The sequence below is a fragment of the Phalacrocorax aristotelis genome, chromosome 3 (genome assembly GCF_949628215.1).
Source record: "Phalacrocorax aristotelis chromosome 3, bGulAri2.1, whole genome shotgun sequence".
Taxonomy (NCBI): domain Eukaryota; kingdom Metazoa; phylum Chordata; class Aves; order Suliformes; family Phalacrocoracidae; genus Phalacrocorax; species Phalacrocorax aristotelis.
Window position 1 is genome coordinate 82,022,929 of NC_134278.1, and position 15,708 is coordinate 82,038,636.

Genomic DNA, 15,708 nt, shown 5'->3' on the forward strand with positions numbered 1-15,708 from the left:
GGCTAGATCTTTAGCTGATGTACCACTCAACTCCTCAATTGCACGGAGCTTATGGGGAATTGCAGCACCAGGAACTGTGGCCACTTGGGCTGCAGTTTCTTTATCTCAGGTGCACTGCTGCATCTGAAGGGTGGGAAGGGGACAAGGGCGTTATACCTGCTGCAAAGGCTCATTTGGGGAGCTGGAAGTCTGGGTGGGCATGTCCAGGTGTGTTTGGGCTCCGCAGACCAAGTGCTGTATTCATTATAACTAAATACACCTGTCTCTAATGCTCTCCATCATGATAAAGATGCTCCTCAGCTTGTGACCTCAGGTGCATTGATGCTACAGATGCAGTGGGAGCAGGCCTGAACACAGTATGCAAAGGCAGTGGGCTCTGCAGAGGGGTGTTTAGTTGATTGTTGTGCTGATGAGGCACAACCCATAAACAGACCTTCATGGATGATGCTTTGAGGGCCTATTTTCCCATATTCACCAGGGCACTGGCTGAAAGGGAGCTAGACCCACCTTGGTGAGAAATCTCTGCGAGGGGCAGGCAGCATGGGGAAGGTGCTGGGGCATGGCTGAGGTTCTGGCGTGGGTGCCAGTGCATTCAGGGAACATGTTCTAAGTGCTTCAGTGTTGTCTTTTGGGACCTCATGGAAAGAAGACAGGAAGGCAGAGTCACTGCCTCAGCAGCTCCTGTTCTAAACAGATTGAGAAATCACAAACTAGAAGGGGAAATGTGTTTTATGGCCACGAGAATGGAAGACTGTGAAAGCCTATTTATATTTAAAAATCAGAGAGGGGACAAACCTACAAGACCCTCTTGGTATCAGGTCAGAGTATATGTGGGCCTTCAGAACAAGGCCATGAAGATGTTTCTCCCTTGAAAGGCTCATCATCCTAATACAGAAAGCTCCTAGAGATAACATGGAGCTGGGCATAGAGTACAGCCTATGCTCCAGGCACAGTGAATAAGTGTTGAGGCAAGAAATGACTTTTTCCTGGCATGACCCACTACAGATTGAACTGGAATGGCAATTAGAAGTTGAAGTGCTCATTTAATGTCAGTGATGTGTAAACTACGTTGCCATTGTTATTTTAGTGCTGATTTACATAATTGGCATACCCTGAAGTCACACTGCACACACTTGCAGTTCATGCTAAAGACTTGCAGGAAGTAATAAAATTAAACATTATCTGTGCTGGAATGCAAGGGAAAAGTAACTAAACTTTTGCAGGATTTCACCTTGCTCTGTGCCACCTCTCCCTCCAGATGCGTGGCAGTGAGTGAAAAATCAGGTTAACAAGTGTTGGGAGCTGTTGGTATGAAGGAGCCTTACCAGCTCTTTAATTACACTGGTGTAGTTCTAAAGTGGTTTGTTACACTGGTATGTAACTCCCTGTGTGAGCAGTGACAATTTGCCAGTATAGCTGAAGTTGCTCTAATGTGATAGGAAAACCAAGAGAAGAAGGTCCACCGGAGAAATCCTTCCGGTGCAAATGTGCTGAATCCCTGCCTCAAATCGGCGGTTTTCCTACGTTGAAAAGCCCTAAGATGGAGGGAAAAGGCCGCTCCCAAAGGAGGAGCTGGTAATGGAGCTGTCTCAGTTGTTATTGCTTTAAATCCTCCTCCGCAGTAATTCAAGGTGTCAAAGGCTGTCTGTGTCTTTTGCAAATGAAGCCCCCGAGAGGTATTTGGAAGAGGAGGTGCAGCACAGGGCGCTCACCCTGCCAGGAAGTAGCCTGGGCTAGCACCGGGACCCCTGCTAATGATGGTGTGCCAATGCCTTCGGCTTTGATGAGGACCCTAAATTGCTAGGTATCACATACCTATGCAGGAAGGGCCAGGCCCTACCGCAGAGCCCAAGCAGGCAAACAAGAGATGGGGCAAAGGATGCATCCCTACCCACGAATTCCTAAATTCTATGGGGACCAAGAGATTTGCTGATATCAGCAAAGAGAGTGAGGGATGTAGGGAGGATTGGGAGCCCATTCCTACTGAGCACAGCCCTGCCTCCTTCACCCCATCCTCCTCTGGGCCCGTGGGCAATGCTGGGCACGTGGTGGGCAGTCGAGGCTGCAAACCCAGGGGTTGCCGGCATGGTCATGGCTGGGCGCCCACCCCACAGGCCCCGGTCTTGGTCCCGCAGGGAGCGCCACTCGGCCCCGGGGCAGGTGCCGGGAGGAGGCGAGGGACCTGGAGGACTGGACGAAGGTGGTTTGCGATGGGGTTGCCGTTTCGGGGCCGGAGATCCGCCGCATTTCCACCACTGGAGGGCAGCCACATCTTCAAAAAATAATTAAGAAAAAAAAAAAAAAAATCAACAAACGCAAATCCAAACCCTCTGCCGGCCGTGCGAAGTCCGGGGACTGAGCCCGCAGTCGGATGAACCGCAGCAGCCCTCCGGGAGGAAATTCCTCCCGAGACTGGACGCTTGGCTTTCGGGAAGGAGAGTGAGGAAACCCTCCGGGTTTCTAGCCCCACGCCCGGGACGCGGGATGCCCCGGCGGCAGCGGGCTCCCGCGCGTTGCTGCTGGTGGGGGTAGAAAGATAAAGAAGTATATATATTTTTTTTATTTTTTTAAAAAAACCCGCCTTTAAAGCGCCGGGATTCTCCCGATACCTTACGTGACCTTCACACCTTACCGCCCCGGTGGCAGTCCCGGCAGTCCGGGGCACGGCGCTAATCCGATTTGCGGCGGCGGAGCCCGGGAGCGATCGGGGGCCGCACAATGGATCATTGTTCGGCCTGGCCCCGCGTTCCGACACGGGCGACTGTGCCCGATCCGGCGGCGGGGCACGGTCGCCCGTGTCGGAACGCGGGGCCGGGCCGGCGGGCGCTTCCCCGCACCGGCTGCCGCGGCTTAACGGGCCGGGCCGCCGTCCCTCCATCCCGGCGCGGCGGCACCGCGACCCGGGCGGGCGGGCGGGCGAAGGAGGGAGGGAAGGAGGGAGGGAAGGACCGAAGGAGGGAGGCGGCGTCTCCTTTAAAAGCCGTGCGGGGCCGCAGCCCGCTCCCACAGGGCGGCTGTGATTGGCGCGGGCCAGCGAGCCTCCGGGGTCGTGACATCGCCGAGCAACAAAAAGACCCGGCGGCGGCGGCGACCGGTCACCCCCGGCCATGGTGCGGTGCGGTGCGGGAGGCGGGCAGGCCGGTGGGGCGCCCGGCGCAGTCCCCTAGCGCTGCCGGTCCCCCAGCGCGGCCGCTCCACGCGGGCCGGCAGCAAGCTACTCCCCACCCTTTTTCTGGGATTTTTTTTTTGGTGTTTTTTCCCCTCCTCCCTCCTTTCTTCTTTCTTTTTAAGGGAGCGGAGAAAAAAAGTCAAGCTTCATCTTAATGTTGCTGCGGGAGTCTCAGTAAATGTCCATCTGTCTGGTACGGGTGATGCAAAGGACATTTTTAAAAGGAGCCTTTTAACTCCATAGACACATAGGGACCCATTCACGGGCAGGCACACGCACACACACGCGAGGAGGAGGAGGAAGAAGAAGCAACAACTTTTCGATCGCTGCTTTTAAAAGGGAGAAGCCCTTCCCTGGCCGGGACTTGCCTTCTCCTCCAGCTGCTAAAAGTATGTTTCTGAGGCGGACTGTACTTCAGGGAACTTCTATTTTCTGCTCGGCAGCTGTAGAGGAGCAGCAGCGAAGTTTGGAGTAACACCAAGTGATGCGGGAAAAACACCCCGAGAGCAGAAAACCCTCCTGCAGACACAACCCCTGCTGCTGCACACAGGTATAACTCCGGCGGTCGCAGATCCGCTGAAAGCCTTCCCCGCAGGATGACTCCGTGGGCCACGGCGGAGGTGCTAGCGCTCTGGAAGAGAGCGGGGGGACGGGACGCTAATCATAACAATTATAATAATAATAATCCAGCGCAGAGTTTCACGGGGAGAAGAATATCCTGTGGGTTTGGCTAAGGACGTAGCAGGATTTGTACTTTCCTCCTGCCCCTTCTTGTACTCCGCCGAGGGAAAATAGCTTCTCTCCCTTGGGGGAAGCGGCCGAGCCCCGGCGCGGGGGAAGCGGAGCCCGCCCCGAGCCCCAGCTGGGCTCGGCTCAGCTGGGCTTGGCTCGGCTTAGCGCAGCATGCAGGGCGGGCGTGGGGGGTGGAAGAAGCACGGGGGTCGGGACAGGGTGGGACGGTAGCTTTGCACGTCGGCTGGGCAGCCGCCCCTTCCCTCCCCGGGCAGTTGTCCCCGCCGAGCAGTCCCGGTCGCGGTCCCGACAGGAGGCCCGGGGCGGGCGCACACCTGCGCCCCGGCGAGGGCAGCGGCCCGGTCCCGGCGGTGTCCCCACCGCCCTGACAACGGCCGCCCCCTTCTCCCCTTCACCTCCCCGCTCCTTTGTTGCGGATCCCCCCGCCCCGTCCCGTCCCGCCTCGCTCCCTTTGATCTCCTGCCACGGGGATTTTCCTGCCTCGCTCCGCCGCCCGCCGAGCACCTGAAGCGGCCCGACGGGGGCCCCGCAGGGGGCTTCTCCGCGCCCGCCCCGCCGGCCACGGCCTGCGCTTCGCCTCGCTCCGCCGCGGGGGCCAGGCCGGGCTCCGGGGTGGGACCCACCTGCGGGCCGTCCCCGTGTATGTCGTCGTGTCCCCTGTCCCGTCCCCCCCCCGCTCCCCCGGCGCGGTGTCCCCGCTGACTGCCTCCCATCGCCTCCTCCTCCTCCGCGCAGGTTGATCATGGTTGCCGCCACCCGCTCCCTCCTGGCGCTGCTGCTCTGCCAGGTGCTGCTGGGCGGCGCGGCCGGCCTCATGCCGGAGGTGGGACGGCGGCGCTTCAGCGAGCCGGGCCGCGCCGCCCCGGCCGCGCAGCGCCCCGAGGACCTCCTCAGCGAGTTCGAGCTGCGCCTGCTCCACATGTTTGGGCTGAAGCGGCGTCCCAGCCCCAGCAAGGACGTCGTCATCCCTCCCTACATGCTGGACCTCTACCGCCTGCACGCTGGCCAGCAGCTGGGGCAGCCGCAGGCCCTCGGCTACCCTCTGGAGCGGGCCGCCAGCCGCGCCAACACCGTCCGCAGCTTCCACCACGAAGGTAGGGGAGGGGGCCGGGGGTGGGTGGGGGGCCGGGAACGGGCTCCGTGCACGGCGGCCCCGCGGAGGGGAAAGGGGAGGGCCGGAGGAGGAGCGTCGGGGCGGATTCCTCCCCGGGAGCGCCTGGGCTCGGCAGCCGGTACCGCGGGGTTCGTTCAATTCAACGGGGCGGCGGTGTGCTTGCTTCCAGCCCGCTGTGCTTCCAGCGCTCCGGCTGCAGGCTCAGGCTTTCTGCTCCGGCGCGCTTGCTCTGCCAACCTCTCTTTGCCCCCTCCCCTCTCCCTGCGACGGGAGGCTCCTGTTTTATTTACTTTTTTTTTTTTTTCCCGCTAAACCAGAGCGGACCCGCATTAAGCGTTCCCACAGATAAGTTTTCTTCTGCGAGGCTAAAGAGCAGGGAAGTGACCATAATGTACGGCTGAGCCAGGGCCGCTGCAGAGGTTTCTAATCCTTATCTAATCCCCGTGAGAGATCGATGAAACGATCAAATCGTGGGCTCTCCCCACCGTCAAGGAGCAGTTTAGCCTGGACCCACACTACGCCTTCTCAGCCGTCAGCGCCTAGGCTGGTAAAAGCCCTGCGGCCGGGTTTCAGCTCTCACCTGCAGGTAACCCAGCCAAATGCAGAGCGGGGTGCGCAGTAGCCCCTCCACCCCTCCTCTCCTGTGGCCCACCGAGGCAGTGGACCCTCTGGGACAGGCCCTTGCTGAGCAACTGGGTGCATTTCCCAGCTTACAGAGCTGAAACAGTCACTGCGGAGTTAGCTATGGCACGGGTAGGCCCACGGAGACAGTGGCACTCATATCGCTCGCGTGCTCTTTGGGAAACGTTTCCCTGAGTTGTAATCGTTCCTGACTGCTAGTCTCTGGTGCTGGTGTGCAGTGGCCTCACTGTAAAAGTAATGAAAATGCAGTTTATCCATGCTTTTAATGTGAAAATGTGTTGATGAAAGAATTCATTAGTATTTAATGTTTTGGATGGGTAAAGGAGGTGACCTCGGAGAAAGGGAGGTGCCATTTAGTGGAAAGCCTTATCGTGAGACAGGAGATGAATGATGAAATGTAACCTCTCATCGACTGTATTTCCCCGTGTGGAAAGCAAACACCTAGCAGTGAGTGGGGAAAAGCCAGTGCATGGGTCATTCACGTTACACTGACGCATGGTAGGCAAGGACCTGAGCAAAAGAGGAGCTGAAGGGGCAAAGTTTATAATTTTTAGACAAATGTAAAAATCTGCAGTATCGGGTAGTCACACTGTTACAGCAAAGACTGTTTATGACATAAAAGCTCTTCTCTAATTTTCACAAAGTTTAGAAGAAAATCTGTGTGTCTGTTTTTTTTTTTTTTTTTCCCTGAGTTCTCACCCTGTGGTAGTGGCTTCATGAAAGCAGAAGTTTCTCTTGTGCCCACTCAAACATCTGCATATTTACAAATATTGGCCTGGTCCTGAAATACCCTGAAGCTGAGCCTGACCTTATGCAAAATGTTGTATGGGAATCAATAGGGAATCATTACATGACTAAGAACTGCTAACAGCAGTTATGGCTTCCCCTCAGAAACTGAATGTTTCTCCAGGATGCTTAGTACAAAAGTTTAAAACCCATGATTTAAGAGAGATTTGTTTTGGCAAATAGTTTTAAATTCGTTGATGTCTGTAGCAATGATGTACTACTTAGCAACCCTAGATAAATTTTACTCCCTCTGAAGCTCCATTCAATTATTTGTTGACTGAAAGGTAAGAATGACATGAGCTTTATTTAGTGACTTTTAAAATTTTGTTTTTGTGCTTGTGTCATTTTGAAAACCTGTTGTTCAGAAATTACTTTGTTTCATTATTCCTTTACCATCCACCCCTTTTTAGCGGTTGAACCTTCCTGCCATTCTTTATGGCCCTTTTGGTTAAATATTAGGCATGCTTTGTAAAGTGCCCTTACAGATGTTGAGTTTACCATCCTTAATTAAGATATGAAATCTGTACGTTAAGATTTAAGTCACCTAAATTGTGGAGTGACATTTTTCAGAATGGAGTTCAAGGGACTGTTGTTAGAGCCATATTCTTGAAAAAAGCAGAAATGCAATCGTTACCCTAAGTCCTCAATCAGTTTTAATGATGCTCATCAGACCCATCAGACCCCTGCTAACTATAGTGTTGAGTTTTCTTGCTAATGTCCTGGAATTCCAAAATAATTCTGCGTGTTTCTTGCCGCTTATTATAACCACCTGGAATGCAAAGGGGCAGCAGTATTCAATCAAAATGCATAACAATAAATGAAGCATTCTTCACTTCGTGCTATACATGCTTGCATAAAGAAACAGCAAGATGAGGGAGATGGTATTTTCTGCCTGAAAGTCTTTCAGACCTTTTATGTCACGTGTGTTAACTGTCATTTGAAAGTTGCCAGCAGCAGACTATCTGAGGAGTTTGGTTGCTTGTCTCAGTTGCTGATTTCTTTCTTTCTTTCTTTCTTTCTTTCTTTCTTTCTTTTTTTATTTTCCCTGTTTAATCAAAATAGAAGTTTTGGAAGAACTGCCAGAAACAAGTGGGAAAACAGCACGGCGTTTCTTCTTTAATTTAACTTCCATTCCTAATGAGGAGTCTATCACCTCAGCTGAACTCCAGATTTTTCGGAAACAGGTGCACGGAGGTTTTGAGAACAGCAGCAGCTACCATCACCGTATTAATATTTATGAAATTATAAAGCCAGCCACATCCACCTCTAAGGACCCTGTCACAAGACTTTTGGACACCAGGTTGGTGCATCATAATGCAAGTAAATGGGAAAGTTTTGATGTAACACCAGCTGTTTTGAGGTGGATTGCACATGGACAACCTAATCATGGGTTTGTGGTAGAGGTGGTTCACTTGGACAAAGAGAACAGTGCCTCCAAGAGGCATGTTAGGATTAGCAGGTCTTTACATCAGGATGAAGATAGCTGGTCTCAGCTCAGGCCATTATTAGTAACGTTTGGGCATGATGGCAAGGGACACCCGCTTCATAAAAGAGAAAAGCGTCAAGCGAAACACAAACAGCGTAAACGCCACAAATACAGTTGCAAAAGGCATCCGTTATATGTGGACTTCAATGATGTGGGGTGGAATGACTGGATTGTTGCCCCACCGGGGTATAGTGCCTTTTACTGCCATGGGGAATGTCCTTTTCCACTGGCAGATCATCTAAACTCAACAAACCATGCCATTGTTCAGACTTTGGTCAATTCAGTGAATTCCAAAATCCCCAAGGCTTGCTGTGTGCCGACAGAACTGAGTGCTATTTCCATGCTCTACCTTGATGAGAATGAAAAAGTTGTATTAAAGAACTATCAAGATATGGTTGTGGAGGGTTGTGGGTGCCGCTAACACAGCAAATATATAAGACAAATAGGAAAAAAAAAAAGAAAAAAAAAAAAAGAAAAGCTGACACTTTAATATTTCCCAATGAAGACTTTATTTATGTAATGAAATGGAAAGAAAAAAAAACACAACTATTTTGAAAATATATTTATGTCTACGAAAAAGTTGGGAAAACAAATATTTTAATCAGAGAAGTATTCCTTTAAAGATTTTAAATGTATTTTAGTTGTACATTTTATATGGGTTTAACCCCAGCACATGAAGTATAATGGTCAGATTCTTATTTTGTATTTATTTACTATTATAACCACTTTTTAGAAGAATAGCTAATTTGTATTTATATGTAATCAAAAAGAAAAAAATATAGGGTTTGTACATAATTTTCCAAAATTGTAGCTGTTTCAATTGTGTGTATTTAAGTTGAAAAGAATACATGGAAGGTTACTATGGCAAAGTGCATAGCACATTTGCTTTCTGCTGTGCTACTGTTAAGGTCACAAGTTCAAGTCCAGAAAAAAGTGGATAATCCACTCTGCTGACTTTCAAGATTATTATATTGTACAATTCTCAGGAATGCTGCAGGGTGGGCTGTCCAATCCATGAGAACTGGCATCCTCTTTAGGTGGAACATTTGGATAAGAACCAGACATTGCTGATCTAGTATAAATACTGCTATTCCCAACTAATTTGCAGTGTGAATATAAGAAGGGCCAATAGAGATCCTGCGGGAGGTGGGGGTGGGGGAAGACTGAATCCTTTCTAGACCTACAGAAAACTGAATGTTTGATGTTTCCTTTAAAAGTCCTTCCTTTAAAAGTCCTGGCCAAATATAAAATAATAAAAACTAAAATGTCATCCTTTTTTTTTTTTTTGTGGTTATGTATGCTAAAGAGGAATAATTATCTTATTTGTACCGGCCCTTGTCTTTAACAGTTTGAGAAGTATTGCATGCTTCCTCACCTCAGATGAGAGCTCACTTCTGTGGGGAGTTATAGTGAAATTAATCTTCAATTTTTGCCCTACATACAGCAAGCTGTTGTCATATGCAGGATCCTATCTAACCTCAGCTGATGGCTTTGTGGTTTTGCAGATTAGCTTGTCTTCCTTTCCAGGGTTTTATGTTTGAAAGCTCCCCCCCCACCCTTAAATGTTTATTTCAGATAACAAATCACAGAGCTCTCGTATTTCTTTCTGAAAAGTCCAGTCTGTAAGAAAAAATGGTTCACTTGCGCAGTCATCGCTAGGGTAACTTGTGCTTACATCTCCTTACTTTTAAAATCCTTTGTGTAAGGTTGCATTTGGCAAATGTAGCATTAAAGCTAATACTTAGTTGTGCCTGTTGTGCGTTAAAAGACTGGTATGGCAGCCAGGTTATTAGCTGTACATGTGGGACGAGCATGCAAAGGCTGGGTTGCTTGTTGTGTGAAATTTGTGCTCAAATAGTAGAGCAGGGAAGTAGCTTAAGTTGGCTTCTTGGTGATCGCCTGCAGCCGGGAATAGAATGAAATTGTGTTAGACTGCTAGTGGTAAGTTCCTGCCTATTTCAGGAGCTCTCCAGTGTCTTTAGTGGATATATAATGGCTCTGCGCTGATACCTCCAGACATGTCAGAACCCCCTCACACTCCGTGGTAGATCCATTTCTGGATTTGGTAAGCTGAGGCAGCACTTCTAAAGCTGTGTGTAGAATTGGCCCATTAGAGACCTCTCTAAGTCAACCCTGGGAATCTCTGATTTGGGCCTCCTGTTAGCCTAACTTGTTATTAACACAAAGTTCCCCTCTCTCAGAGCCCTCCCCAAACTCCTCTTCTTTTTTTTTTTTTTTTTTTTTTTTTTTTAACCAGAATCGTTAGGGTTACAGCGAAGGTACTTAATGGGTTTGTTGATCAGAAAGGCTGACTTGATGATGTCTCATAGGTCATCTTATAGAACAGTTCTCTACTGTTAATCATCACAAAAAAGCAATGGGTACAGGGGTTAGGAGAGAAAAAACTAATTTCCTGTTGGCTGCTTCAGTTTTTCTCTTGTGAGCTTAAAAATATTGTAGGCTGGGTGTAAGTTTCTGTGGCGAGATTAAAAACTTATGGATTTCTTTGTACCAGAAGTATTTTTAATAGCTAGTAGAGAGCAGTCCACCGTTCTGCAGTTTGGTTCTGCTTATCTTTGAGAGGTAGCTGATGTTATTGGTCATGCTGATACTACATAGTATCCTAGGAGTTCACTGGGTGGTTTGCTTTTTCAAAAGACCAGGGCTGTTTCATTGGCTAATGTTTTTAGCGAGGAGCACTATACGTGCAGAAGTTTAGTTTGCCTTTTGCTTGTTGCCATCTTTAATGGTGATAAGTGAGTTTATGGCTTTGGGGAAGGTTGTCAGTTGCAGGATATGCCACAGCGAAGGTTCTTCAAGAGTTCATTGGTTGTTTGCGATGCATGGTAGTGCTAGTTCAAGTACGCTAGTGCTGCTGTGATTTATAACCTGAGCTTGCAAAAGCTGGACGTAAAGTGCTGAAAAATTGAAGATTGCACCATTTATGTGAGCAGGAAAGGTATGATCCCAAACCTGCTGAAATCAGTAAAGACCCCATGGCACTTCTAACCAGATCCTAAACTCCAGTGTTGCAAGGCTTAAGTTTCACAGCTCCTAGTCCTTCACATGTAACTGCAGAATTGGTTTTTCTAATGTATCTTCAAATCCTTAACCTCTCTCTCTTTAGACTGGAGATGTGAGAGTGCCGCACTGAATAGTTTGTTTAGGATTAAAAAAAATAAACACACCAGACTTTAATACATGAGTAGGAGAAAAGTCTCCTAGAGATCAGTTAGGTTCCTGAACTCTGCTAAATAGGGTTGATGATCAGACAGTCCTTCTAAAAGATTTGGGCTTTCTGACATCATCTAAGTCTGATAATGACCGCTAAATAATTCTAAATACTAAAGATATGCTGTTACCACAGTAGTCCGGTACTTATTTTAGTTCTTTAGTTCTTCTTAATGTTATAGTGGTCTACAAGAAGAAATGTGGCTTTTTTTTTTTTCCCTCTTAAGAGGAGAAAAAGCAGAAGATCTGGAAGGCAAAACTGCCTGTGGTACCCTATAGCCTGTTTCCCCTAAACATATTGCTTCTAGGCACTTTTATAATCTATAAAGGCAGAGATTGTGATAGATAATGTCACCCTTTGTGCATTTCAGATAAGCATCTCTCTAAACACAAATGTGATCAGCATCTCTCCTTGTCCTTTTGAGACTCAGTAACAGCTTTGTCGAGTGGCTTGATAATTTTTGCGCAAAATTCAGTTGGACTTCTGTGGTCAACAACATGTAAAAATGACGTGGGAAGATCTTCAGTTGAGGTAAGCTCTCCCGAGAGCATTGGCCATTTTCACTGAGCAGGATCTGCTCCGCTGTGTTCACCTGGGCTCATCATGATCAGGCACTGAGGCCTTTCCTGCTCATATGATAATGGGGTTTGGATGTCCACAGACTATCACCTGCTTTCCCCCGTGCTAGGCAGTCAGAGGTCTTACTTGTGCAATCAGTACTGATGAGGCTTGGAGAGAAACATGATTTATTGTACTCTCAGCTTTGAAGAAGGAGCTCATCTGGACTGCATTTGTATTAGACCCACTTTGCTACACTATTGGAAGAGGGTAATTATTGAACTATTTTATTGTACAGCTCTTTCTAAATTGTTGATTTTTGGGGGGTTTTTATGGATTTCAGGAGGCAGCTAATTGCCATATGGCAGCTTGATGTTAATGTTTTATGAAGATCAGGGTAACAAAAGTTTATGAAAAGCTTTTGTATAGTAACTGCAGAGTTTCAAGAACTGTTTTATACTTCCTGACAGTGCAGGTCTGGCTTAATGGTTTGTTTTTATTGCTTAAGAGTGTAAACCTTTCTTTAGCCGATGTGTGGAAATTATATCCTCATCCCGCATTACGCATTTCTCATTGCTCATTACTCATTCCCTGCTTTCATTTCTGCCATCTGTAATCAGAGCTTTACTGTTTCAACTGCATGCAAAATGCTCCTATCCTTTGCACAGTGAGATACTTTTCCTTAGCACTCTCCCACCCTTTAAAAAAAAAAGGGGGGGGGTAAAAAGGGGGAAAAAATGAGGAAAAGTCTACTCTGTCTATATTGTTTTTCTCTGTTTTGGGTGGAGTCTGTCTTAGATTCTGGTTGCTACATGGTTTCTGTAGTAACAAGCAGAGAAAAATCCAAGACTGAAAAGGCACTTTTAAAGGTGCCATATCTTGCCTGAAGTATTATTTATCTAATTATGGATATGGAATGTCTCTCTTCTCCTTTATATTAAGGCTACCCCTTTTGGTAGGGCAGACTGCTGCTATGAGAACTTGATTTGTTGTGTTCTTACAACACAAGAACATGAGAACCACGAATCGTGTTTCCAGTTGATTTAAGCTGCTCAAAATAATGATGAAAAGCCAAAGGCATTAAAATGTATTTTTAAGGACATTATAAATGGTTGTTACAGGCACAAACCACTTTGTTTTTTAATTACATAGGAAAGAAAAAAGAAGCCAGGTTCAGAAGGGCACTTGGATTTTACATATTATTGCTGTAAGGAAAGTGTTGGATAAAGCTGACAGTCTTTTATTTTGCTAGACTACTATGTACAAGGAGAAAATCCCAGCTCCTTCAGAATATATCCTTACTCTGCTGCACCCCAAACTTTTTGTTTATTTCTCCTAAGAGATTTTGCAGGTGCATGAGAAAGTAACCATTTGTGCGTCTCTGCTACATTTGTGCCTTGCTTGGGCATAAAAAGAATTCAAAAAGTTATTGTAAGATTACTTCTTTCCTGTCTCTCCAGTACTAATCCTTCATTACCTGTATTCCTGACAGCCTGTCTGCAACAAGCAGTAATGGTTTCCTAAGGTGGAGTTTCCTCTCTTTTTGGAATCTAGTCACCTGTCAGTGCCCTCCGGGATTTAGCAACCTTCCATCCACAAGCCTTGTGCAATGGTCACTTAGAAAAGCAGGTACACCGGTTTTGTCCTGGCTCTGTGTCCTTTAGAGAGGCAAATTTGTCCCTGCCTTCAGCAAGAATCTTAGTTTGGAAAGGGTCTGAAGGCTTGCACCTGATGTGTGCAGCAGGAGACACCTCATAACACCAGGGATGGTGTTTATAACTTGCCAGAAGTCTGAGGGCCAAAGCTTATTTGCATCTGTATTTACATAGTGCTGTGGAGGCACTCAGCTGTAATACGTGTCTGGGCTTGTGCTGCCCTCGATAGACGAACAGAGGCTGAGAGTTACAGAATCACAGAATGGCAGGGGTTGGAAGGGACTTCTGGAGATCTTCTTGTCCAAGCCCTCTGTTTGAGCAGGCACACCTAGAGCAGGGGGCACAGGAATGCGTCCAAGCGGGTTCTGAATGTCTCCAGTGAAGGAGACTCCACAGCGTCCCTGGGCAGCCTGTTCCACTGCTCTGTCACCCTCACAGGAAAGAAGTTTTTTCTCATGTTTAGCTGGAACTTCCTGTGTTTCAATTGGTGCCCATTGCCCCTTGTCCTGTCATTGGGCATTATTGAAAAGAGCCTAGTCCCACCATCCTGACACCCATCCTTTAGGTGTTTATAGGTATTTATGAAATCCCCCCTCAGTCTTCTCTGCTCCAGGCTAAACAAACCCAAGTCTCTCAGCCTTTCCTTATAAGGGAGATGCTCCAGTCCCCTGATCATCTTGGTAGCTCTCTGCTGGACTTGCTCGAGCAGTTCCCTGTCCTTAAACTGGGGGGCCCAAAACTGGGCACAGTACTCCAAATGTGATCTCACTAGGGCAGAATAGAGGGGGAGGATAACCTCTCTCAACCTGCTGGCCGCACTCTTTTTTTAATGAATCCCAGGATACTGCTTGACTTCTCCAGAGTTAGGAAACTTGCAGTGGGTTAGCTTGGTTCTCAGCTCATAAGGCAGGGTAGCGATGAGATGGATTTTTGCACTTCAGAGTTCATTCTTGTAGGGGCTTCTGCAAAATGTGCTTGGCTGCCCATAAAGAAATTAGACTGGAGCCACTGGCTTAGGTCTACAGTTGGGTGCATTGGCTTAACTCCAGGAAAGAAGCAGACCTGTGGCTTTTTAGTTTGAAAAAAGGCAGGGATTTCTGTGCAAAGAATTTGTAGGTGAGGGAAGTGGGGAAGGACCCTGCAGGCTTGTGAAGCTGAAAGTGTTAAAAGTTTCTAGAGCAACTTCAGGTAGAGAGATCAGAGCAGCTAATTGATAACATTCTGAAAGTTCAGGTTCCCACAACAGCTGGACTGTGGCAAATTTACTATTTAATGAGGCTGATAATCCCATTAGAGATTAAATTAAGAAGGTTTTTCTGGGAGATCACCAAGAAAATTATGAATATTGTACTTTAGCTTGGGTTGTAATGCCAAGGCAATGGACAGCTGACATGATGTACTTCTTGCACTGCAGGATACTGTTTCATTCAGTGTGCCTCATTAAAACAGAGCATTCAACTCCAGCGGTGTTTCACTACAAACAGAAGCAAATGTATCATTATTATTATTATTATTACTACTATTATTATTACTATCATCGTCATCATCCTGGAAACAACATGCAGATTAAAAGATGGAAGTATCAACCAGATCTGCAAATCAGCACAGCCCTACTGACTTCTTTCTCAGACGATCCAGTTCTTTTATTAAAGCAAAGCCTCAGAAGGCAGGGTGACCACGTATGAAAAATAATGTATTTAAGGTAACTATTGACATAACTCCAGTAGCTTGGAACTTGCACAAAGCCATTTTTATGGCATCCTGCACACCCTAGTGATGGGAAAGTGTTGTATGGAATAATGACTCTGTAACCACAGACTTCAAAAGTATAGAATGTCTGCAGCATGATGGAAATAGCTGTTTCCACATCAATAATATACACACAGGCATACTGAAGCTTAATTGCAAGGCCAGTGGTGATGAGAGGGGGGAGGGATATCTGACTATGGCTGCACCAAACACATGGGCTGAGCAGAGTGCCTCTGCTTCGCAGCCAGAAATAATGATTCATTTCGTTGTAATCTTGACTTTTGCATTTTTCTCATGACTTATTGATAACTTTGTATGGGACTTCATAGACCAAAGGAATTATTGACTCCTTAGGAATTAGGATGAGAGACAGGGTATGTCTTATTTCTTATAAACATCACTCTGGTTGTTGTTTTAAATTATTCTATTTTAAGGACAGTTCTAACATATTTTTATGCTTGCATTTTCTCTCTTCCTTTGAAAGAAAAAAATCTTTTACTTAAAAGCAGTCTCTTTATTTAAGGGCCCAGCTTTTTTGTCCATTTTCATGAAGAATCCTGATCT

General features: G+C 47.3%; 1 protein-coding gene across 7 annotated transcripts in view; it reads left to right on the top strand.

Annotated features, from left to right (window-relative positions):
* Nucleotides 1-3,629: 3,629 nt before the first annotated feature.
* BMP2 (bone morphogenetic protein 2) overlaps nt 3,630-15,708 on the top strand; it is a 123,193-nt gene continuing 111,114 nt past the window's right edge. For 6 of the 7 annotated variants that reach the window (XR_012659736.1, XM_075088206.1, XM_075088207.1 and 3 more), the window contains exons 1-3: nt 3,630-3,719; nt 4,658-5,016; nt 7,527-7,764. Coding sequence is in view for 6 of the 7 variants with exons in the window: in XM_075088206.1 (XP_074944307.1) it covers nt 4,665-5,016; nt 7,527-7,764 (590 nt within the window). In the remaining variant the exon portion in view is untranslated. Of the gene's footprint in view, nt 3,720-4,657; nt 5,017-7,526; nt 9,221-15,708 lie in introns of those variants that run through there. The other variant, XM_075088201.1, reaches the window with a different exon arrangement.